Source organism: Athene noctua, chromosome 2, assembly GCF_965140245.1.
Source record: "Athene noctua chromosome 2, bAthNoc1.hap1.1, whole genome shotgun sequence".
Lineage (NCBI taxonomy): Eukaryota > Metazoa > Chordata > Aves > Strigiformes > Strigidae > Athene > Athene noctua.
Genome location: NC_134038.1, coordinates 40,422,801 through 40,448,289, shown reverse-complemented (window position 1 = coordinate 40,448,289; position 25,489 = coordinate 40,422,801). Strand labels below are relative to the sequence as shown.

The 25,489-nt window shown below is 40.8% G+C and overlaps 1 protein-coding gene across 2 annotated transcripts in view; it reads left to right on the top strand.

The window, feature by feature from the left end:
• Nucleotides 1–484: 484 nt before the first annotated feature.
• Nucleotides 485–25,489, top strand: part of NKAIN3 (sodium/potassium transporting ATPase interacting 3) — a 385,999-nt gene continuing 360,994 nt past the window's right edge. For both annotated transcript variants that reach the window (XM_074897706.1, XM_074897705.1), the window contains exon 1: nt 485–823. In XM_074897706.1, the coding sequence (XP_074753807.1) occupies nt 770–823 (54 nt within the window). In that variant the 5' untranslated portion in view covers nt 485–769. The remainder of the gene's footprint in view (nt 824–25,489) is intronic.

Below are 25,489 nucleotides of genomic sequence, written 5' to 3'. Positions count from 1 at the left end.
CCCCGGCTTCCCCGGCCGCCGCTCGGGCGGGCTGCGCCGGGACCGGCCCCGCCCCGCCGCTCGGCGGCGGCCGCCGCTCCCCCGCCCCAGCCGCCCAAGTCCCCTGAACTTTCCCCGGGCGCTCTCGGCGAGCGGCCCGTGCCGGGCTGCCTCGGCCGCCGCTGCCCGCGCAGCCCCCTGCGCCCCCCGCCGAGTCCCCCGCAAGCACCGCCCGCCCTCGGAGCCTCCGAAATCCCCCGCAAACCGCCCCCAGGGACCCGCCGCGACCCCCTCCCCGCCGCGGCGCTCCGAGAAGAGCCCCCCCGCTCCGCTCCCCTCCGCACTTCCCGCAGCCCCCCGCCCTCCCCAGCACGCCCACCCGCGGCACCCCTCCACCCGCCCCGCAGCCCCCCGCCTCCCCGCTCGCCTTCCCTCTGCCTGCCCACCCCCGCCCCGGCCCGCACACGCCCACCCCCGTCCCCTGCCCCTTCCCCAGAGCCAGACCCGCGCCGGGCTGAGCCCCCCGCTGCCGGCTCCGCTCCTCGCCCCGCGGCCGCGCTGACCTCCGCGCTCTCCTTCCCGCCGCCGAGGAGAAGCCCCCTCAACAAAGGAGGGGGGGGGGGCAGCGAAAGGCGGGGGGGCACCCACGGACACCCGGACGCGCACACGCCCGGCTGCTCCGTCCGGATGCGGTGAGCCCCCCGCTTCGCCTGCGGGGCCGCGTCAGCGCGGGAGGGAAGAAGAGGAGCGGCGGCGGCTCTCCGGCGGCGCGGCGCGGCCACCCGCCACCATGGGCTGCTGCACCGGGCGCTGCACGCTCATCTTCCTCTGCTCGCTGCAGCTGGTGAGTGCCCGCCCGGCCGCCGGCCCGGGGCACGCTTCGGCTTCGCGGGGGGCGGGAAGGGACGGGCGCTCTCCCCCGGGCACGGCCGCCGGGGGCAGGGAGCGCCGCTGCCCCGGCCGCGGAGCTGTCCGCGCCGTGTGCGGGCGGGCGGCCCCGCTCCCGCCGCCCCGACGGCCCCGCCGCCGCCGGCCGCTCCTTGCCCCCGGCCCCTAAGTTTTGCAGCGCGCCGGGAGGGGGACGCGGCGCGGGGCGAGGGCGGCCCCGGGGCTGGCGAGGGGAGAGGCGGCGGGCCGGGGCCGGGGCGCCTCCCTCACCCGGGCGGCTGTCAGCGCTCCCGCCCTGAGGGACGGCGGCTCCTCCGCCCGCCCCGGCCGCGCTTCCCCGCGCCCCGCCGAGAGGAGACGCGGAGCGGGGGCAAGAGGGCACCGGCCGCCGGCCGAGCGGGGCCCGGCCCGGGCGCTGCCGCCGCCGGCCGCCCCCCACCTCGCCCCTCGGCGCCGCGGGGAGGGGTGCGCGGAACACACCGGCATCGCCGCCGCTTCCCGTTTTTCTGTCTGTCTTAACCTCGGTGAAAGCGGCGTCTGCCGGCCCCCTCCTGTGACTTTTCTTGGGATTCCTTTCCTCCGGTTAAATACTCCTCGGTGTGCGACCGAAACAACAGAACGGTGCATCTTCTTCTCTTTGTTTACCGAAGTTGGCATATTTGTTTCAGAGAGAGAGAGTTGACGAGACAAAACACCGCCAAACAGCAGTAATCCTTCCTCTGGCTCATTAGCTGGATGATAAAATAATGCTCCTCTTTAACAGTACTCCCTGGTCCCAAGAGTATTTTAAAAGATTTTTCTCTCTTCTAGTGACTCAGAGTCATCATTTTGCCACATGATCTTTCTTAAGATGGGTGTTGTTCCTTGTGTGTGTGTGTCTGCATAGAAGAAAAGTGGGATGCATTCACTGGGTTGTGGTGGTTTGTTGTTGGTTTATTTTTTGTTTGTTTGTGTTTTGTTTTTTTTTTTCCTAATCTTTCTAGTTTTCTGTTACAGCGCTTTGAAATCGTTTCTGTTTCAGGGGTAATACATTTAAATGCAATACGTACAATTACTTCATTGGAAGATTCGCATTCATTTTCAAGGCTTTATGCCAGATTCGCAGCCTGTGTAAACTGGTGTGCCTCCATTGTTTCCAGTCCGTGTCTGGACCTTATTCAGATGTGCTTTAGTGTGATGGAGCTAAGTGTGGTATAAGAAGTTCAGTGCCACAACCTTGCCAAAAAGCAGAGAAGATGTGCGATTTGTGCCTTTAGTGTCAGGAAAGCTTTGTTTGTACATTTCTGGCCCTTTTTTTTTTTTTTTTCTTGTTTTACATCAGTTTTGCAGATACTGTCCTATCGACTTATACCACTCTTGATTTACTTCAGTGCATGCAGGAGGGGAAACAAACCCTTTTTCTTCAAATACATCTCTCCGCCAGTTATGAAGGTTATAATAACTGTATTTACTATCCTGTAGAATTACTTGGTGGCTATAAAAATTGAAGTAAAGTGTGAATAGCCACCATAATCCGCAGAGAAATGCATATAAAGTCTTTCAGAAAAAGATTCGTATTTTATAAAAGACCTATGAGATGGTATCACAACTTTCAAAAATGACTTAATGCGTAGTTTTCTTCTACTGTACATTTATAATAATGTTCCACTGTCATATCCGTGTCTTTCAGGCACTGGTAAATGTCTGTATGGCAAAATGCTTTCATTTTAATTTATTTTCATTTAAAAGTAAAAGTAGATCCAAGAAGTAATCTTGTAGACATGAACTTTAAGCTCAGGTACTTTCCGTGATCTCAGCGGTGGTAGTGTTCAGTTTATGTCTGTAGAAGTTGTCGCCACAGGCAGTTTTAGATCTTTTTCTAACATCTCAGAGGTCATGAGTATAAAGCATGCACAACAAAACTACATCCCCAGACATTACTGTCATTAAGCGAGATTTATTTTGCCTTACATCCATTTATGGAGGAGGGGCGAAAGACGTATTACTGACTGTGGACAACATTTAGCTTGAATGTTACAAAACCCAAAGCACTTGCAGTGCTAATTTGTGACATTTCAGGAGTACAGGTGATTTATAAGACTTGAGGAAAAACTTCAGAGAAGGAGACAGATGGGCATGTATTTTAAGAAAGGAAGTTGTTCACCTAAGTCATATTCTGGTCATGTCAGAAGAGGACCTGGGAATGGTTCAGGCTTAACCTTCAGATTAACCTTTAGGTATCACCTGAGATGAGGTATCTTCTAAAAAACAGTTGGCAATGCCTTTTAGAGCATACAGGTACTATGTAGATTCTCTTTGATATAAGATGATGTGAAGTAAAAAAGCCAGATTCCTGGAAACATACCGAAGATTTGGTTTTCTTTCTAGTGAGAGATGCAGTGTTTAGTGGCCTCAAAGCACAGTTTCTTCATTCCTCAAAACTGCCATCTTCTCTAACTCTCTAACTAGGCTGCATGTTTGTATGTTGATGGGATAAAGAATTACAAGGTGAAGAGAACACCAGTTATGACACGACAATCAGTAAAATACCCTTTCTCTAATGATAATACATTAAGTGTATTAACTTCAAGATTTGTTTGTAATTTTCAGTGCTGTTTGTCAGTTGGAGGATTTTGACATAAAAATGACTATAATACCAATTTTCAGCAATGTTTTGATCCATGAAAGTGTTTATTTCTGACAGACAGCTTTTTCATTTTATAATAAACACATTTTAATGTTAAGTTCGGTAATCCCAAGAACAGTCTGTAGTTAGCCTTGTATAGGTTAACGATAACCTCATTCTTAAACATGAATCTATGTCATTATGTGTAGTACAGGATTCTGGAAAAAAATCACCGGGATGGGAGGCTAGGTGGCACCAGTTCAGGTAAAGTTGTTAGCCGCAGGATTTCCTTGAGCCTCTGCAGGTGGATTCTGCTGCTGGAAGCCAAGGGTATTTTGTGGAAGAACTATATTGTGCCCCCCCAAAAAACCCCGTGGTCTTTCACTGTTTTACTCTTTCTGACTGAAGCATTGTCATATGTCATTTCCAAAGTTGTCAAACTAAGAACTCAGAAGTGTATGGGTATCTTTTTGTGCATAAATCTGTCGTTAAGGCTATTAGGAACTATGTATACATCAGAAAAATATATCATAAGGATATATGAATCCTTTGGATTATGGCCATAATTCTTCCTGGTGCGCTGGAATTCTCTGATATTGGCCTTGTCTATACTAGAAAATTAAAGCAACTGCCAGAGATGGTGCCTTTGCTAGTGTAGTCACCATAAAATACTTCAACATGAAAATGTTTGGAAAATAAAACAAATACAAAAAATATTGAATTCTGGAAGGGGTAGATTGACAACGAACTGCAGAGAGATTTAGCTGTGTGAACCCAATTGATCTTAATATGTGTCACACAGGGAAAATCTTTATCCTGCTTTGAAAATGTGATTCCGAGAAACTATCATTACAAGATAATTTTGTTTCAACATATACAGTCAGTGGAAGATTTTGATACCTGGAGTACACAGATATACAAACACAAAGAACTGTAAATAAGGGAGATCAGGAATGAGATTTTCAAAGCGATGGAGGGGAGATTAATGGAAAGCACATGGCGAAGTCCCCTTCATTGCTTTAACAGTGTAATTTCATGTGTTTATCCTTGGACTTTTCTGCACTGTGTTCATTGTATAGGTCTTGATTTAGAACTGTATATTTTATCCAGTGTAGTTGGTGTAAAATGGGCTGTTCCCTATTTAGCCTGTTACTTTCCAAATAATTTAAGTGTCAGCAGACAACACTGGGAAATGATTCCAGTGGAAACACGGCTTCTGCGTATTGATGTTTTGACTAGCGATTGTTTGGAGACTGCAGTTGGTCATTTTAACGGACTAATTCCTCTAAATATTCAGAAGATTTATGTTTGTGATTGCCATTAACATTAATTATACTGATGCATGTAAATCCTCATGCTTGGAGATGAGACTGTGTCCATTAGACTGAACGATGACGTTTCATCATTTGTTACTGTCCATAGAGGAATTTCAGCAGTTATGTGGGGAAATGATATATGCCGTGCATAGATTTTAATCTCATTTTAAAATGCTTTATAAAGCTGGAAACTCTAATTTATGATTTTGGCTCTTGGTGCTTGTATGTTAGAACTGACAGATAACAGTTATTCAGTTAACAGCTCAGGGATTCAAGGGACTTGATAAATTTGAGAAAGTAAAATCTTTGAACCGGTAAATTGCTGCATCTTTTTACGTTGGTAAAAGAATCACTGGCCCATTGATCTGGAGATGAAGCATCTGTCCACTGATAAAGGAGGAGGAAGTATGAGGGGGTGCCTATTGTACTAGCAGGGGTGGAGGAGGCTTGGGATTTTAGCCCTGAACAATGTGCTGGTTGCAGGATGTTGCCCTTTCTGTTCAGGCAGCTGACTTGAGAATGGTGTTTTGCTCCAATAACTCAAACGACATCCCCAAAACATGTAACCGTTGCTGGTGGCTGTGTCTGAGAGACTGATATGCTTCTTGTACGGGTGTATAATTGCATTTAACATTAAGATTGGGAGTAATACACTGCATCCAGTAGAACTACTTGAGTTAAACCTTTGCAAGCCAGAAGATGTGTGAGACTAAATCATTGCTAGGATCTCTCTCATCAGGGGCAAAAGAGTAGCAAGTAGCAATAAGTGTTTTTCACTTTGTCTTTGTAGTTTATTTTACTAAGTTGTTCAGAGATACCTGTTAGTAAAATACACATTCCCAGCGTATCAGCACTGTAGTGTTTAACCACTCCATGCACTAGAAATTTAGCCTCAGTAGTGAAATCCACTCCTGCTAAAGCCACACGTAATACTTCTTTCAGTTCAGTGACCCAAAGTTGGTAATTCAGGACTTGAGGAATCCTCAACTTTCGGAGTTCTCTGAAATTTCTGAACTGGGTGAATTTCTTAAAGAAGCCATGCAACTCTTGCTTAGCTTTAGGCTCTGTTCACCAGATCAGGCTATTTTTTTCCTACAATTCCTTGCTGCTCTATGACTGACAGTCAATAGTCCTAGAAACATGTAGTGAATATTTTTACAGTGATGAAGTGGAAGAGTTAAGATTTCAATAATAATAATGGCAATTAATTAACTGAAAATTGGGAATTATATAGCTATCCCTCCTGTCTGTAAGATCAGTAAGTTTTGGAAATAATTATTTTAAGAACACTGGAATATGCTGCTGATCTGTTTCTGTTTCAAAATCTGCTACATTCTGCCAAGACACAATTCTTGGGACTAGGAAACAACGATTGTGTTCTTGGAAATTGTGAGAATGTCGGAAGGATAGTATTGTGGGACCCAAGTGGAATTTTGGTAGGACTTGCAGATCTTGAACACACGGTAGGTTTATGTTTAGAGATCGTGTGGGATCGACTGCACTTACGGTTGATTAGGTGGTATTTAAATCTTGCTGAATTTGTGACGTTTGGATCTGAAATAAAAACCGGTAAGACTAGGTGATCTTGGGTCATGTTTTCAACCTGCATGTATCTTACGTGCATCTTGTAGGTATAAAGTGGATCCTTTTAGTTTTGGGGGCCAATCTGGTAAGTTGACAGGTAGTAAAATCACAATTTTAAATTTTTTCGGTAGAAGTGTTGCATTTTGACTCCTCATGATATCCAAATTACTTTTCCATATAGCCAAACAAATTTAAATGATTAGGTGAGCAAAGAAAGAATCAAACCAGTCGCACAGATCACTGGCCCAAGTAAAGTGAGTGGAGTTTCTGTACTTAACTCGAATAGGACCAGAATCAATTCACACATTCAAACAGCTATGGGTGAGATGGTCTCTGCTTGGATGTGCTCAGTGAAAAGAAAAGAGTTAGTGGATCCAGGAAGTAACAAGGGCAAAATTCTGATTAAATATTAGGAAAATATTAGTGAGAGCAGTCATACATTGAATCGTGTTTTCCAGAGAAGTTGTGGAAACTCTGTCCTTGAGTAAATCCAAAACCCATCTGAATATACCTCAGAAAAGCCTCATCTAACTGAAATGTATCTGATGTTGAACTTGGCCCTGTTACGAGCAAAGGTTTTTTTTTTACCAGATAACCTCCAGAGATTCCTTTCAACTTAGGTTATCCTGTGATTATGTGATCTTACCAGAGCATAAGGAATAAGGGCCTTTGATTCTTTTTTTAGGAGGGTATTTAAAATACACAGTAATTTGATTTGTTTTGAAATAATTAGTTTCTTAATTTGTTGTGGCCATAATACCATGAAAATAGGCTTGATATTGCAATAACAATTCTAGTATTCGGTTGTATCTCTTGGTATCAAACTTCTGTGTTAAATTAAATGAGAAGTACCTGTGATAGCCTTGTCATTTATTTTTTCACAAATAATAGTTCTGTGATACAATGTAGTACATCAGATCTTTTGAACTCACTAGTATTGGAGCAAAATGTATTTTATTCATTCAGGCCTGTAATTAATTGCTAAACAGTTATTTTGGGGCAAAGAGCCTGTTATTTCTATCTGTATGGGGAAATGAACTGCACATTTTTGTTTCTAGATGAGTAATATAAAGAGCAATAATAAGTGACTGTATGGTTCAAGAGACTGATAATATGATACAGGGTTTTTCACCTCTAGGTCACATTTTGAAAATCACTGCAAGTTAGATGAGAGCAAATGCCATTATGGTTTGTATGAAAGGTTAGTGGTCTTGATATAGTGTCAATACAAAAATATAATCTCCATTATTCCTAATTTCCACCTTTTATGTTATACGAGGAGGGTCAGTGTTGGTGGCTATGGTACTGTGAAGACTAAAGATCTTTCTGACAATGTTTTCTTCAGGTCATCTTTTTAGGGGTGCTAGCAGGACAGTGTAATGAAGTTTGCTCATATTGGACACAGTATCTTTGCTAGAGATGTCAGCACAGGGAGGCATTTGTACGCTTTATGAGTCACAGTAAATTGAAACAAAAAAATAGTGTTAATTGCATATATTTTCTCTAAATTTCATCTTTTTTATTGGTCAGAAAGAACATTTCTCCTCTTTTATTTAGTACATTTCACCTTGAAAATAGAATTTGGGCAATAGCAAGTGGAAAATGTCTCACTGAATCTTGAAGCAGTTCAGATTTGTCTAAGATGAAACAGTTTTCTCCTCATCTATCAATAGCGGTTAATGCATACCTTCCTAAAGAGTATGCCAGCAGGTTTCAGATCATAGGCTACTACACTTGGTGAGACCCGCAGTTCCTTGACAGAGCAGTGCCAGCACTGCTGTGACAAATTTTAGTATGTCATGGTTTTGTTTTTTTTTTTTTTTTCCACATGTGTCCAGTGAAATCTTCGTAATCTCACTACGGACCTGTGCCTTTGGTAGTTCTGTAAAAGACAGTGGTAAGCTGGATTTAATCACTGTTCTCTGATCTCAGGAACATACAGAGTGCTTAAGACCCCGGTAATAAAAAAGTAGTAAAAGATTTTATTTTAGTCTTTTTGCTTTTTACTATACTTCTTATCATCTTGTCTTTCTTCAAATACAGCCATACCTTGCATGTAATCTCAGCTCAGATGGATTTTTTAATGCTGTGGTGATTTGGGACTTGTTCTTACGAGTTGCTGAATGCCCTCCAGCTCTCATTAAAGTTGCTGAAAGTCATTCTTTTACATATAGGCTCTTTATAATGATAGGTTCAAGCAAAAGCAGCAGTGAACCTTTTCCACCTAGTGAATGCCAGCATTACGGTAAAAGGAAAGGAAAAAGAAAAGTTTTTCTACTTAATACAACAACCAATATGACAAATATCCATTACAGAAATTAATATAATGAAGCAGTAAAAGTGAACATTTTATGAAATGCAAAAGGAAGATAACTGTAAAACAGTTATTTATGTTGAGGGTGACTCGCTTGAATAATCACAGTTTGTTCTTCCACAGATCTCTCCAATGGGGGTTGAGAGAAAGGTTTTTTGTTTCATCAGTACAGAAGCTTTGGCTAGGAGTAAGTATAAATATATATAAAGAGCATATGTTTGACAATGAGCCAAATGGAACTTCCCTAAGGAGGGTTTTGACACACACGAAAGAAGCTACAGATAAAGCAAAGCAAGAATAATAATTAGGAGATGAACCATGAGCAGAAAGATCCTGAAATGCTTTTATAGTGAGGGAGATTATGTGGGAGCATGGGATGAAGAGTGTAGAAAGGCGCATTTAGATGAGTGTAAAGAAAGTGGGACATGGAAGCCCTCTTTAGCAGACAGATGAAAGTTGGCTCTGTGTGTGGGAGGAATTCCTGCCCATGGTTTCACTGAAAATGAGATCTTAAGGAAAGAGTTTTTATCTATCTTTTCTAACACACCACAGCTGATAAGCCAGTTTCTCACTACTCTATTGTAAAGTTACTGTGCTAGTGTCAGACCTTTTGAATAAAAAGAGCCAGGGAAGCAAAGCCATATTATGATGATATTTTCTAGGGATATTGGAATGAATGGCAGTCTTTCACATCCAACTTCAGTTTTTTCCCTTTGGTTGCGCCTTGAATACTCTGTGCTGTTCTGGGAATGCTGCAGCTTCACTGCCCTGTCGGCAGTTCCCGGAACCTGATGTGAGCAAAGTGCTTCTGGATCTTGGGAGCGTGCAGCTGAAGCTTAGCACAAGCCACAGTAGAGATGAGTAGACATGTAAATCCTTATCAGCCTTGTGCATCCCTACAAAAGAAAAAAAAAAAACACCCCACAATTAAATGCAGATTTTTAGATGGATTGAAAAGATCTCATAATAAGTCTAAATGCATTTTGGAAACAGGATTCTGTTAAAATGGACTGCACAGAGAAAAATCGTCTTGGAACTTTAGCCTACACGATCAAAGAATAAAAAGCTGAAGTATTCTAAATCTGAAAACTGCAGTGCATTATAATGCAGGAATAACATCACAAAAATATACAGTTCTACCGCTGCTTGTGAGCTATTTATTTTTTCCTGCTAAAAGCTTGTTGTATTTTTCTGGTGCACAGTAAGCAAGGTGTTTCATTTCTCTAAAATGTACTTTTTCATGAATTAAGTAGACATCATAAAGGTAAGCGTGTTTAGACTTTAACTGGAACAAAAACCTTGTTGCTTCTACAGACTGAATAATTTACATCATAGAAACCTGAAAAGCCTCTCTGCCCTCTAACGCAGATGGAGCTACTCAGAAAACTGAAGAGACGTGGTCTCCTCACGGAGATCCCCTGAGCTACTGAAGATTTTTTAGTCAGTGTCTAGTCAGCCAGATGTACATTTGTAGGATGCCTGTTCTAGTGTACCCACTAATATCTGTGTTCAGGAAGCCTTAAAAATTACCAGATTTGTAAGATAGTCCCACTATTTCCAGTTAATTCTTGTACTGGTGAAAGTCTCAGATCGGTGGTCAGCCTTATCCTTCCGATAAAACATTTCTGTTCTGATCAACAGGAAACTCTTTGCTCCAGTGCCTAGCTGTGAAATGATATGCTATGTCCATTTGCCCGTTCCTCTCTTTTCTTGAGCCAGATGATTTGTTTCCAACTCTCCTCGCAACTGTTTCAGAACAAGTTCCAAGTTCTGATCTTCATCTGTTTTATTGAAGTAGAATTCAGACCCTGTTCCCCTCGACTCCAAACCAGTCAAGAGTTGTTAAAATTTACTTGTGACTGTAAATGGGCCCAGTAAACATCGGGTTTAAGGTTCTTCCCATCCTGAAAATATCCTTCACTTCTGTGGTTGAGTTCTCCCATAACATGTGGCTAAAAATACTGCACCGTTCTAGGCAACTGGTAGAAATAGAAAATCAGTTACAAATAATAGATAGAATTCCTTGGTTAAAACAGACAGAGTAATTAATGCTGTTTAGCAGAGTCTTAAGGATCAACATGTGTATTTCTCTATCTTTTCCTCCTGCATTATTAAGAAAAAACAAAGGCATGCAGAAATGCATTTATGCTACTGTGGTCTATTTCTCTTCACTTGTAGGAAAATCAAGTATGTGATTGTTACCTGCTTGATTTGCATCTATACAATGTGAGTAAGTTTTCTTTTAGTCACAGTTACTTGTGGTTCTTCACATCATGTTGGTTGCACAGCATTATGAAAAGGTCTGGTTAATTCTGAAAAGAAGACAATGCGAACAAGTGATAACGATAACTGAAGTAGTAGTGTAATTTACTGTAATGCTGTTGTCAGAGGGCTTGCAACGCAAGTCTTGGAATGGAATGGAAAAAGTGCTTCCAAGTCTGAATTTACCATGACAAAGTAGACGTATGGATGACAGTAGTCTAAATCCAAACTTCATTCAACTGAGTTTAAGTATGTTAGATGCCACGAATGGCTTTAAGTTCTCTTACTAATGTATAATTTAATCATAGTGGTTTGATGAAAGCCAAAGCTGACTGAGTTGTGCCAGAAGTGACCACAAAGTGCCAAAGTTTATTTAATTTGGATTAAGTGATGAAGTCCTTCGTTTCTCTAATATGTATTTTTTTTGTGAGTTAAGTAGACATCATGAAGATGTGTGTTCAGATTTTAACTGTAACCAGTTACATCTGTTAATCTGTACAACTGTAATCAGTTGGATGCACTGATGATTCTCAAAATGTAGCCTGTGCAGCTGGGATGCGGTGTGCCGCCTTGCACAGCAGTAATGCAGGGTGCCTGAAGCCTTGGCCTTTACTGCAGCATGCAGCAGCTGCACCAGGATGTTACTGAGTCCTGTCACGTGCTTGTTCTGTTGTGGGACAGGTCATGAACCTGTATCCACCCTGATCTGCTGAAATCTTTTACACACCCTGCATTTTTAAAAGATGTGTATTGCATGATGACCGGAGAACCTCTTTTGGTCACATTTAGAAAGCCAGGATCATGTAGAAAGAGTGGGAGAAGCTGATGTCAAATAGTTTTATTGCATTTTTGTATCCATGAAAGGTTCCAGGTTTCAGCATTCAGCCAGAATGTGATACTTATTTGCACTGAAAGCTGAAGAACTGTTTCTGCAGAGCTCTGTGGCTGAAAGAGTGGCAGGGTTAATCTGAGATCTCACTGAGCAACAGAGATTCTGGCCTTTTCCTTGTACAGGTAATAATTTAATTGTTACTTAGCTCTCTTACATATTTGGTTCCTTTGGCCTATCTGACCTGTGAAATTCCTGGCCATGTGAATCCCTTATTTTTCTGTGAGATTTCTAGGCTGTAGTTAGATTTTTAGGCTGAACTGTGGTTTGTGAACAGGCCAGACATGCTGGAGTGCTCCAATACTGCTGGGGTTTCACTCTGCTTATTCATCTGTTGAGAAGCCGAAGCAATTAATGCCCCAAAACTGATGCTGGGCTTGCACTTTTAAAAACCATTTGAAGCACATTGCAGCTGAAGTTGGCTCTGGACTAGGATGTGCATCTGAGATACACCTTGCCTCAAGTGCTTACAAACAAAACCAGGTAATGGAGTCAGAAAAGAAAGCATGCAAATGTTTTGCTTTAGGCCCTACAGAAAGTCTCTGGAGTCCTAGGTCAGGCTGGTTTTCTACTTGGTGCTTCTTCATGTTTCTGCATATAGTAACCATAATTCCTTTTTTATATTGGCCACAAGTGACTGTGAGCATATTAACATTTCGATAGGCAAGTTCTCTATTTGGGTGGGCTCATAATTTGGAGAACACATTTCTTTTTAATTCTGTACTGTTTGCAAAATGGTTTAGAGGTGCTGAAATTCATTGCAAAGACAAAAAACTTTCTGTTTGAGAAGAAATGTAGTAACTATGGATTGTCTTTTGGAAACATTATTTTTAGGTGTTGACAGATTTGAGTCGATCCTGACAGGATTAGCTCTCCTGCAGAATGAGATTTACAAGTATCTACACCTGCACTGACTGCGTGCTTATTTGGGGATTCCCCCTCATGTTGTAACCTCTGGACACAGGCTCTTGGAGAAGACATGAGTCAGTCTCTTGAGGGGTCTCCAGAGGATGGGAAAAATAAACAAATGTCCCCAAAATGCTGGAGCTGGCCATCTGCATACAGGGAAGGGACAATTTTGAGTCAGGGAAGAGTTTTGTTTTCTTTCTGCTGATAGAACCACAGTTTAATTTGCACTAAAAGAACTGTGGGTTCGTGGTTTTCTTGGTATGTTACTTTTGTCAACCCATTTGTTCAATTCCATTTTCAGTAACGAGAATTGGCTAAGAAATTGCAGTTTATTCTTTAGAATAGGAAGAAGAAATCCTAATCTCTTGGGAGGCAAACCTTCATTTTTGCATGTACCTTTTTCTCTGAATGACAAAAGCATATCTGACAATGAATCCCAACTATCTAGGCAGAAGAATAATTTCCAAAGTAGCCCATTCACATTCAATTATTTTCCTCTAAAAACAAAGCAATAAATTATGCTGGTGTTTAAGGGATAATCTCTGTGGCTTTAAAGAACTAACTAGAATAAACTACCAGAGTCTGATGGTGCTAAGTGTTGAACACCTTCTCTATGGGAGTAACCTTTTCTCCTACCGAGAACAGCAGGAGTTATGGATACTTGTGTCCTTCCACTCGGGCATCACTACCCAGAGGGATCGAGCTGTGACTGAGGCAGCTGTGCCGCTGACTGGGTTTGGTAAATGCAGACACTATTAGAGGGTGCCATTAGATGAAGTCATTGAACCATTAGGAAGCCTGCAAAAATGAGTACCCTCTTCTAATCTGAAAAGTGTTGTGGTTGAGAATATACCCACTGGACATCCTCAAGGGATGATTTCTTTCACACATACTGACTCTTGTCAGTGTTACCAGCCAACATTTCACTAGCATGAGACTTAGCTTTGTAACATTTCACAGATCCCTACATCATACTGAGTAGTGCTGGTCATCTATTATTAATATGCTTGCATTTTTTGCTAGACTAGAAGTGTCGTCTTATCCATTTTCTTATTAAATCTTCCATTACTTTAAGATGCTTTCAAAGTCTGCTCTGCTCTCATTTTATTAGTTGGGAACAAAGGCTTTTCAAATGTCATAAGTTAATATATGTCGATTTCTGGATAAGCAAGAAAATACCTCAGGTTTTTAGGCCATTTTATTATATAATGATACCTTTAAGCCTCTTACACAGTTTTTACAAAATATTTCTCCCTTTCCTATATGAGTACATAGCTGTATGGAATTACAGTTTTGCATTAGAAATACTGCCTGTATGGCAAGGTGAGACTTTCTCCTGTTACCAAAACCAGTTATTCTTTGGCATGAATTCTTGTGTACAGAATGCAAGGAACTCTTTAAGTTAGAGAAGAAACATTTGTTTACACAAGTTGATGAAGACAGTCACATATTCATTCTGCCTTGAGATGTCCAGAGGCAAGCCAGTTTTGCATCCAGTTATCATGGTGTGGTGCCTTGTTTAATGAGCCTGCAGAGAATATCGTAGCTCAGGCACAGTACAGATGCTAATGCATCCACAAGGCTTCTGGACAGAAGTTGGTCTGTATCTAGATAGGCTGGAATATAGGCAGATCTGTCAGACCCCCTCTGGAAAACATACGCACCTCAGTAAGATTAATACTGGTAGGTAGATATTTATTTTCTAAAGAGATTTCATTATCTGAGTTTCTCAGCTACTGACATTGAGGTATTTCATGTTAATTCTGATTGAGGAATTGCTACCAGAGAGCCAAATGTATTAAGATAATGTTACTGAACAACCTTAAGCCAAGTTTGGACTCCAGTGATTTCTGTCTGCTAGATCACTTATCGGGATGATTAAACCAACCAAATCAGAGACTGGAAAGTTATTGATTAGCATACAGAAGAGGGAAGTAAAAGAGTAAGAAAGAAATTCCAGGTATATTGAAATTGAATGGTTACACCAGATATATTTATTTGAACCTCTTTTAAACTCCTTGTGAGCAAAGAAACCTGGCTGAGTTTTCTCAGACTAAGTCAAAACCAAGGTCAGATTCTGTAGTGTAGACTAGAGTCACAGCCATCCATTGACCAGCTTAGAGATGTAGCTGGTGTATGTGCACCACAGGTCCCTTCTTGGACTGCATGCTTCATTCCCTTTCTCATGGGGGAAGGTAACAGGGCCTTTGTGTGTGAGTCTGGAGTATAATCAGGATATTTACCTGAACGTGGGAGCTGGGTCAGTGACTTGTCAACCAGCCTCATTTAGATTTTTATATTGATCAAACTAATAGTAATAATAGTTACTTACCCTGTCTGAGGCCAACTGACATAAAAAGAGGAGAGTTAGCAAAATGTGATAACACACATTCTTTGACATGGTCAGGATTTGAGGCAGCTCTTTCAAAGACATACACTGGGAGAGCAGACTGGGTCCACCAGTTGTTCCTTTGTTGGGTTCCAGCTTATTGTTTTGATGAGAATCTGACTTGTTCATCCCGGTCAGGTTTCTCTCTTGTGTTGGCTATTCTTGGGCAGCAGAATGAAATGGACAATCTTAATTCATAATGCTCTTGTGATGTGGTTTTAGGATTAGGTGAAAGGTAGGAATGAAGAGGAGTATCATGACGGAGTAGTAGTACACCAGCAGAATCTCAAGAGTGCTGTGTTAATATCCTGCTGCTGATGGCCGGGTTTATCTGGAGTGGTTTTGCCTTTGTCCTCCTGTGGCTGAAGGTCAGCAGAGGGGCAGATTCTTGGAACTGAGTTGGAAATTTCATCGTGCTTTCCAGAGTTCCCCTGCAAATCTCTTGCTAGGAGCTGTTGGTGGAATAAGCCTTCCTCTTATTATTTAGCTGATGTAGGCCTAATTTTAAGTGCACCGCTTTTGCTCAGTTAATTTCTAGATTCATTCTTACCTTACCAGTCATAAGCCTAATACAGACATTGAATTTTGTCAATAATCCTTACTGCTTAGTTGATCTATTTTTTCTGTCCTCTTTGTGGGTATTTTTAATCTTTTGGGAACTCTGAACTATTTCCCACAGCTATGCTCAAAAGTGGATTTGTTGGCTTTTACTGCCGTTGCTGCTAGTAGACCTTGCTTGAGGCTGTAGGGAAGCTGGGCTAAAGCCAAGGAAATAACCCAGACTCATGACTCCCCGGCTTATGTTTTAAGCACAAGATCACCATTCGTCTTTTTAAGCCTTTCTTGTCTGGTGCTTTCAAATCCTCAGAAAAGTTGGCCTTGAGATTGAAGCGTTGATGCTTTTTCATAGCACGTAGTTTTTTTTCCCTGGGAAAGTTTGGTCGTGTCATGCTTGTCAGTTTATGAGCAACAAGGTATGTGGTGATGATACAACTGAGTTCACTATCACTTGCTTTTTCTATTATGAGATCATTCAAAACTCACTTTCTCTGGCTGTCTAGCCTCTGTAAATCCATTAACATCAATGGAGTTATGGTCATTTACACTTGCTGAATATCAGTTTTAAGAGAAGACAGTTGAATACTTGATCGTGAGTGTCCTACACATATTTGAAAAAAAATTGCTTTGACAATGAATGTATATTTAAAAATATGTCCTACCTGCACATTTTAATGCTTAAAGGAATTGAGATTATAATGGTGTCACTGGTTTGAAATTTTGTATATTTTGTTTGAAATGTGTATATTTTAGTAGTTTCTCATACCACTATCATCATTAGGGTATTTATCTCTCTATCCACTCTGCCTCCTTCATCCTTGTCCTGTTTTGGAAAGTGCAGCAGGACCCTCACCGTTTCTAGCAGAAGGCTGTTGTTACAAGGAAGACTCAGAATAGTTCTGTAACTTCTGACCTTTCCAAAAAATGTTTTTATGTCTTGTTTGAAGGAGCATAGAGGGATGATGGTAAGGAAGTTGAAGATATGGTCAGCAGAATTCTACACACGTATGTTCAGGAAATAATATTTCTTTCATTAATATTGAAGGAAAAAAAAAACAAACACAACTTTCCAAAAAATAAGGATGTGACCCAAAACATATTGAAGATCAGTGGAACAAATCTCAGTGATACCAGGTTTTGGAGTTAGCCCTACACATAGTTTTCTGCAATGCTTTTTGTGTTTTTCTTTTGTGTTTTCCTTTTCAGACACTTAAATGCACTTTATTAGAGTTGCTGTGAGAGGCAAAATTTAGGCTTCCCTCACTGTGGCTTATTGAAAATCTCAATATAGCATTGTGTTAACAGAATTCTTCACATTACTCTTACTTGACAGGGTAGAAACTTGCTTGTGTCTGGATTCGTTGTCTAAAGACCTTTCCAGAGGTGTCAGGAGGAGAGGCACATTACTTAAGAGTTCTTCACCTTTCAGGAGAACGGAAGAGCTGTGAACCAAGCCTGCAGCTCAGGGCAGGAACCAGTGCATTCCACAGCATCATGCTAAAATAGTGGTAGAAAGTAAGAAATCATAATAAATGGTCACTTCTTTGGAAATGTAAGACAAGATTTTTGAAATACACATAATTGCATTTTTTTTTCTCAAGGAGTGGTAAGAACTGGGGCAGTGGGAATATCAACAAGAAAGGTAAAACCTTGTTTAACGTTTTCAGATACAAGTGCACTTTCCGATGTTTGCAGGTGAAGAAAGCTTTGGTTTAGTTGTCATCCCTTTAAGAAAGAAGGGAAGTATTCTCACAGAATTGCATGGGAAAAGAGTTATGATTCTCGTTTGAATGGTGCACGTTTTCCCCTGTCCTTTGTCATTGAGGAATTACTTTTGCTTGCAAATTATATATATTATATATGTTTCAACTTTACTTTTTCATGAAAACAATAAATTTCTTAGGGATTAGGGGTTCTGTTACAAGGATGCTTGATCAAGAATGTATCATTTGTACAGTCGATTCTGTCTTGAGGCAGATGATTTCTTGTGGCTGCTTCTGACTCTGGTTTCAGAAATGGCTAAAAAGAAATGTGCACAAGCTGAAGAAAAACTCATGAGGACTTCCAACATTACATTGGATATGAAGATCATATAATAGAGACCCTGGAACATGCAGATATGGTAGTGATATGTATTGCTTATGTTTTGACTAAATTGCAAGTTGCGATCTTAACAATACTGGCATCGCTTCATCACAAGAGCCTTTCGGTGTAGATGTGACATATGCCAACAGGATTTTCTTTTTTCCTGCAAGCTGTTACACCACCTCTTTAAATGTTTAAGCTTGGCTAAGACAGCTCTTATCTACTGATGCAATCCGTATCAAGGGATTTGCCATCCTAGAGCACTTAGCTGTGGTATTGAAGGTTTTCATATGAGCTAATACAAGTACGGGGCAGTTATGGCACAACTTCGTGATGTAAACTGGATAGTACCTGCCTGTGCAAAAGTGAACAATGTATTCAGCTGCTGTCATTTCTAACATATGAATGTGAAAGCTGTCTGTGCTACTCCTATTCCATACAAAGTTATGAGGCAACTAATTTTCCTTTTAAAATATGAATTAAATGGTATGTTTTGAAGAGTGAGAATCTCATTAATAGCAAGCAGAAAATTATACACACCATTTGATAATCAGAAAAGCTTTTTGTTAATTATGGATTAGGTCAAATATGTTTGTTTTATGCATGCATGATGTTGCTTTAAAAAGTAATTATCAAGGGTTCTAATAATGACAGAAGATAAACAACAGAAAGGATGGGAGGAGAAAAGAATACGGGTCTGCTTTTGCATGTGAGGGTCCTGTTTCTGTTACTGTATCATTCCAGCCTTACTCTTTTAAAGTATCATCTGACCTCTGATAGACATACTGATTCCATGGGCACTTCTTTTTGCTCAGATTCTAAACAAAACAAGTCTGCTGGGGTCAGCTTCTCAGCTTCTATGTCTTTAGACTAGAGAGCTCACAGTTTCTCACAAACTTGATAACGCACATTTCTGCTGAATGTCTGGTGGTGACTTAGAAACCTATTTTCTCAGTCTTGGATTTTATCGTAGTTTTCTTCCATATACTTATTCTGTTGCTATTTACTGAATGTGTAAGGATGACCATGCCTTAGACCACCCAAAGTAATTTACTGAGTGTATATTTTTCATAATGAATCATATTTTATATCAAATCATTTCAGTCAGCAGGGGTTTTTGAAAGGCAGGTCCTGCATGACTAACCTGATCTTCTATGACAAGATGACCTGCTCAGTGGATGAGGGAGAGGCTGTGGATGTTTTTTACTTGGACTTTGTAAATCCTTAGACACTGTTTCCTACAGCATTCTCCTGGAGAAACTGGCTGCTCATCCCATGGCTTGGATGGGTGTACTCTTTACTAGCTAAAAAACTGGCTGGATGGCCGGGCCCAAAGAGTTGTGGTGAATGGAGTTAAATCCAGTTGGCAGCTGGTCACAAGTGGCATTGCCCAGGGCTCAGTACTGGGGCCAGTTCTGTTTAATACCTTTATCTCAATGATCTGGTTAAGAGAGTCAAGTGCACCCCCAGTAATTTTGCAGATGACACCAAGTTGGGTGGGAGTGTTGATCTGCTCGAGGGCAGGGAGGCTCTGCAGAGGGATCTGGACAGGCTGGAGCGATGGCCTGAGGCCAACTGTATGAGACTCAACAAGGCCAAATGCCAGGTCCTGCATTTGGGTCACAACAACCCCCAGCAGCGCTACAGCCCTGGGGAGGAGTGGCTGGAGAGCTGCCTGGCAGAAAAAGACCTGGGGGTGTTGGTTGACAGCCAGTTGAATATGAGCCAGCAGTGTGCCCAGGTGGCCAAGAAGACCACTGGCATCCTGGCTTGTGTCAGAAATATTATGTCCAGAAGGGAATACATGGGAAGGGAAAGGGAATACATTTCCCCATACATGGGGAAATGATTGTCCCCCTGTGTTTGGCCCTGCTGGGGGTGCATCTTAAATACTGTGTTCAGTTTTGGGCCCTTTACTACAGGAAAGACTTTGTGGTGCTGGAGTGTGTCCAAATAAGAACAATGAAGCTGCTAAAGGGTGTAGAGCACAAATCTGATGAGGAGTGGCTGAGGGAACTGGGGTTGTTTAGCCTGGAGAAAAGGAGCATTGGGGGAGACCTTATTGCTCTCTACAACTAACTGAAAGGAGGTTGTAGCAAGGTGGGTGTTGGTCTCTTTTTCCCAACTAACAAGCGATCTTAGAAAAAATTCTTCAGTTTAAGTCTTGTGAAGCACTGGAACAGGCTGACCAGGGAAGTGGTTGAGTCACCATTCCTAGAAGTATTTAAAAAACCTGTAGATATGGCACCTAGGGACATGGATTAGTGGTGGACTTGGCAGTGTTAGGTTTATGGTTGGACTTGATGATCTTAAAGGTCTTTTCCAACCTAAATTATTCTAGGATTCTGGTTCTATAAAAACTCAAGCTAGAGGAACTATTAAGACTCAAGGAAGCCTTTACTGAGACTTCAGGGCAGTATCAGCATATTGTTGTGTAAACTATTAATAAAAAAACCATCTAGCTATGGAAGCCTTGTCATTCTACTGCTTAAGTTTCCTTACATCTAGAAAATGCATCCCAGTGCCTTTCCCAGGCACAGATTTACTTGGGAATGGTAAGGACACTTCTCTCACTGGAAGTGTCTGGGCACATGGCATGGCTATGCTGCTTATTGCTGCTCATTCACACTGCTGTTAGATCCAGTCCAAGTGTATGGTAAATCTCTTGCTGCAATTTAAGAGGTTATTTCCACTTCTTTTCCCTATTGATGTGCTACTTTCTTCTCTACAATAGCCCTTGATTGTTTTGGTTATTATAAATATCTCTTTCCACAGTTTTCTTCAGACGGAACTGTTCAAATTCCTCTTTGGCTATGTCTCCTTGTTCCAGATTGTTCCTGTTGTCATCCTTTGGATTTTTACTGATATTTCCACATTGTTCTTGAAATATGGTTCCCAAATCTAAGTCAGGCCTTCAAATGGGGCCCTTCCATTGAGTACAGAGAAAGAGTTACTATGTATATTTTACAATTCTTACTTTTGTTGGAATATCTTTATTTTTGGGGGTTTGTTTGAAGTAGTGTGACACTGATGACTCATTTGGTTTATTTACTGTAAAATACAATCCTTTTCTTCAGAGCGACTGTCTAGCCTGCTGCTTCCAATCTGGTATTTATGTATATACTGGTTTACACTGTATTCATACCTACTTACCACACTGAGTTTCATTCTTCATTTTAGACCATTTCCCCTTTTAATCAAAATAATTTAAAACACTATCTTCCTTTTAGACATGACTACAATGGTTCATGCTTTTATGTCATCCATAAACTTAGTAAGTATATGTTTTATTCTATCATCCAAGTCATTAATGAATCTGTACCATAATTTGCTCTGTGGAACCAAGACAAACCTTCCAGCAAGCCCAGTTAATCCATCTGTCATTGACCATTGATCAAAATTCCGCTGTTACTACAGAAATGGCTTTGAATTTTACAACTTCTTTGAGGAACTGTTCTGCTGATGGATCCCGAGACATGATCTATCTGAGAAAGAGAAGGCTCCAGGGATACCTTATTGCAGCCTTTCAATACTTGAAGGGGGTTTATAAGAAATATGGGGGCAGACTAGGGCCTGTTTCGATAGGACAAGGGGTAACGATTTTAAACTAAAAGAGGGTAGATTTATAGTAGATATAAGGAAGAAATTCTTTACAGTGAGGGTGGTGAAACACGAACAGGTTTCCCAGAGAGGTGGTAGATGCCCCATCCCTGGAAGTGTACAAGGTCAGGTTGGATGAGGCTCTGAGCAACCTGATCTAGTGGAAGATGTCCCTGCTCACTGCAGGGGGAGTTGGACTAGATGACCTTTGAAGGTCCCTTCCAACCCAAACCATTCTATGAGGCTGTTTCCTGGGACTTGTGATCAAAATCTGGAGCAAAGTTTACATGTGGGGGGCAGTGCCTGGTGGACAGCAACACTTTCCCTGCGGCAGCAGCAGGACTGGGGGCCCATTTCAGGTGCCAGTACATGATGACAGCCTTTGCACCAGTGACCATGAGACTGTAGAGTTTAAAATCCTGAGATAAGTGAATCAGACTTGAAGAATTATAACCCTAGCCTTCATTTTAGCAGATTTTGACTTGCTTATGGATCTGCTTGGGAGGATCCCATGGAGATGTGCTGAAGAGCAAATGGGGGCCTGGAGAGCTGGTTTATCTTCAAGTACAGTGAGAGGGGAGGAACAGGCTGTTTAGAGGGACAGTGGTATGTCCATCCTTGCAGATATTCAGAACTGGACATTTCAGATATGTTTTATAGGAAGGAAGTTATTTAGCATCTCTGTCTCAGCAGTTCACCAGTAATTTGATGTATGAGGAAGCTGTAAGAGGTTTTAGAACAGTGAAGTGGTTAATGCGGATATTGCTAGTGGAAAAGACCACACGGAGTAAAAAACCAGTTGGAATTTAGCCAGGAACATTGCTGATAATATACCATTGTAATATGGGGGGCAAACACGGTAAGACTTACAGATTTCCTGTAACGACCTAAGGGAAAATCTTGGCACTACCGGACTTAACATTTTCGTAGGTGTTTTCTTCCAATAACTCCTCATCCTAATTTTTGAGAAGGTGAGTCACACAGTTTATTCAGTTTGAAAACCGTATTCTATCTGCAGGATGGCAATCTTGAGGGGGGTCTATGATTTTTTTTCTGCATGTTGAGCATAGCATTTTGATATTGCCTCCTACTGATTGGGGTTCTTCTAAGGCTCAAAGCTCACTGGAGTTTCAAAATATGTTTTTAGTAAGGGCTTATTTTTAATGATCGTTTTTATTTCTTTATTTTCAGGATGTGCTCTGTTCTTTGCAAACAAATAAAAAAGACCAGCATCTTGTTAATGATTTTAAGGTCACAGTGTCACCCAGCATTCACTCCCTGTGGACCTACAAAACAAACAGTGATGCTGTTTCAAGGACCGTCACAAACACCAGGTTAAATACACTTGGAACTACAGGTTCTTTGGGATCAAAGGTTCATACGTGATCCTGTTCCTTTCCTGGCTGGTGAAGAAACAGCCATAAAGAGAAGTGGTCAAAGGAATAAATGAGTACATGTGTTCTTTTTTATTATCCCATAATTTAGATCATTCTGTTCAGTGGCATTCAAAGAGCCTTGTTTCAGATAACTGACAATTTACTACTTAAATCTCTTAGGTTGTACAACATCTAGCACCATGGGACTGGAACACTGAGGCCCATCCATAATAAAATTCATAATATTTTCTACCTTGTGTAGATTAGAGTCTGTGAATGATATAAATGTATAAGGTATGCAATATAATGGTGTGTTCTGTATCAGCAAAGGTAAGGTATAAAGATCAAACTTTATACATTAACCTGTGGAGTGTCTCCATTAATACTTTGGTTTAAGAAGAAACCACATTAGTGGTCCCCTATTTCTAACAGTCAATAAAATGAATTCTGTGTGGGACACCTTCAATATTAATGATAGCTCATTGTTCAGCCAGATGTTTAACAGCTAGAAAAGCAGATGGATTTTTGGTAACTACTGATAACAGATCTGTCAATATTTTTCTTTTTAATCTTTTTAATGCAAACCAGAAAACTCCTGATGCTGTTGCCATACAGAGTGAAATATTTAATGTATTCCTCGACTATATGATGGTATTGTTTTACTTGAAAAAATTAGAACTAGTAAGGAAACAAAAGAAAAGAAAAGCTTCTTTTTTAATAAGCAAAAATACCTTCAGTAAGAAATTTTGGCAGAGAACATTACCTTTATTCAGAAATTCTATTGTGGTGCCTCTCTGAGTTGACACTTCTTGACATACCTTCAGTCTTCTCTGTGGATGTCTAGATAACTTCTGCTTTGTGTAAAGTGACATACTTTTCTCTGTTGTCATATGATATGAATCTCTAGTCTTAATACATCATGACAGATACAGCACAGGTGAAGAGCACTTAGAAGAAAGAAGACAAAGGTGCACAAAAATTGCCAAGAAGCATTAAAAAGCACGGTCATATTCAGGTTGTTTGAATTTTATGCAGAATATTTAAATTGAAAAGTCAAATTTTCACCTAATATGAAAATTGTAATTTATTCAAAAGTGTGTTTGTGGTCTAGCAGTTATTACAGAGAAACTTCAGCCATCCCGGTAAAAATATATGAGCACATACATGTGTGAAACAAGAAAATAGAAGTATTTTAGGAGAAGTCACTAAAGCTAAATAAGTTAGTCTGTGTGTTTATGTTTGTGTGTAAACACAGTTTTTGGTTGCTTTCTGCTGCCTACCTCCCCATGTGTCTGACTCTTGGGAAGGAATTGCTCCTTGAGGGATTGTTCAGTCAATCCAGAAAACCCAATGGCATGAGGAATTGAGGGGTCTAAGCTTCTAGAAATCCTGCCTGCTTTGTTTCTCATAGGATTTAACAGTTATGGATTTTATTCATGTTGAATCAATATTTTTGGATAAAAACTCTTCCACTGTAAGATTTTTTTGATCAGTTTATTCATGTGCAACATTTAGACTGTGTTATCGTGACTGCCTCCAATAATTCCTTAACAATCAGTATATACTTAAGTACAAGCCTGTGAGCAGCATCTTTGATAATAATGAATGCAGAGTTCAGATGTTAATATCAGCTGTCACTGGATAGACTGCTATTAATTCTGGGTGGGTTCAGCATTTGAATAAACATATAGGGAAAAACAAACTAGTATTTGTCATTCTGCGCAGATTGACAGGCAGAAAATTCAAGAGATTCATATAGTCAAAGTTAAATGGATGCAGAAGTGTATCTAAGGCTGGGCTTTAAGCTATGAATAATTGTGCCTTACCAATTTTATTGGGGCCTTTTTTAGTATAAAACTGTGTTTTCCCTGAAAGGGATTGATAAGCAAATTGTGGATGTGACATAAGGGCTAAATAGTGAAACCACTTCATACTTAATGTATCAATCTTATCATAAATTTTCTGGAGGGTAGTGTCTGCAGAAAAATTACAGTAGGCACCAAAAAAGCTGGTAACTGCATTTTCAAATTTATAGATGGAAATAAAAAATAAGTAATTGTTGAAATTCTATGTTTTGTGATATATATGCTTGCCTAGTCTTCCTGTTCTTTCTGTGAAGGGATTAATTTATAAGTATATGAAAAAAGACATTTTTTTTGCTTTTATGCTCATAAACAATTTTTCATACACCTCATTTCTTAATGTTATCTTTAGGACTTGCAAATATTTATTTTTAAGAGGTTTCATAGATTATTCTCTACTATATGTGGCTCTCATTCTTTCTGTCTCCTGTTAAATATAATGTGGAAGGTCAGACTCTCAGGCTGCAGCAATAGCAAGGGGATGTATTTCAGTCAGTGTTGGATGTAGTTTCCTTTTGATGTGAATGTGATTTACTGGGTTTCATATATCCCATAAAGTAATTCATGACAGCTACATGCTAAAACAGCTTTTCTTCCTTCCATAAACCTTTGACTTGTCTGTTCTCTCCACTTCCTTTCACTAAATACAAAATTTGTGCTAACTCTTGCCCAATAGATGTTCAGAAAGTATGTTTTAAATGTGACAGAAACCTGTGAAAATATTTTCAGGGATCAGTTGGCTCCAGGTGGTGTTCATGCTGACAGGGATGGAGATGATTTATCTGAAATTTTATTCCTTCTGGGGGCAAGACCTGTAGTTATTTCAGCACAGGTGAAATGTCTGTATTTGCTAGTAAGGTGCTGGTTTGAGAT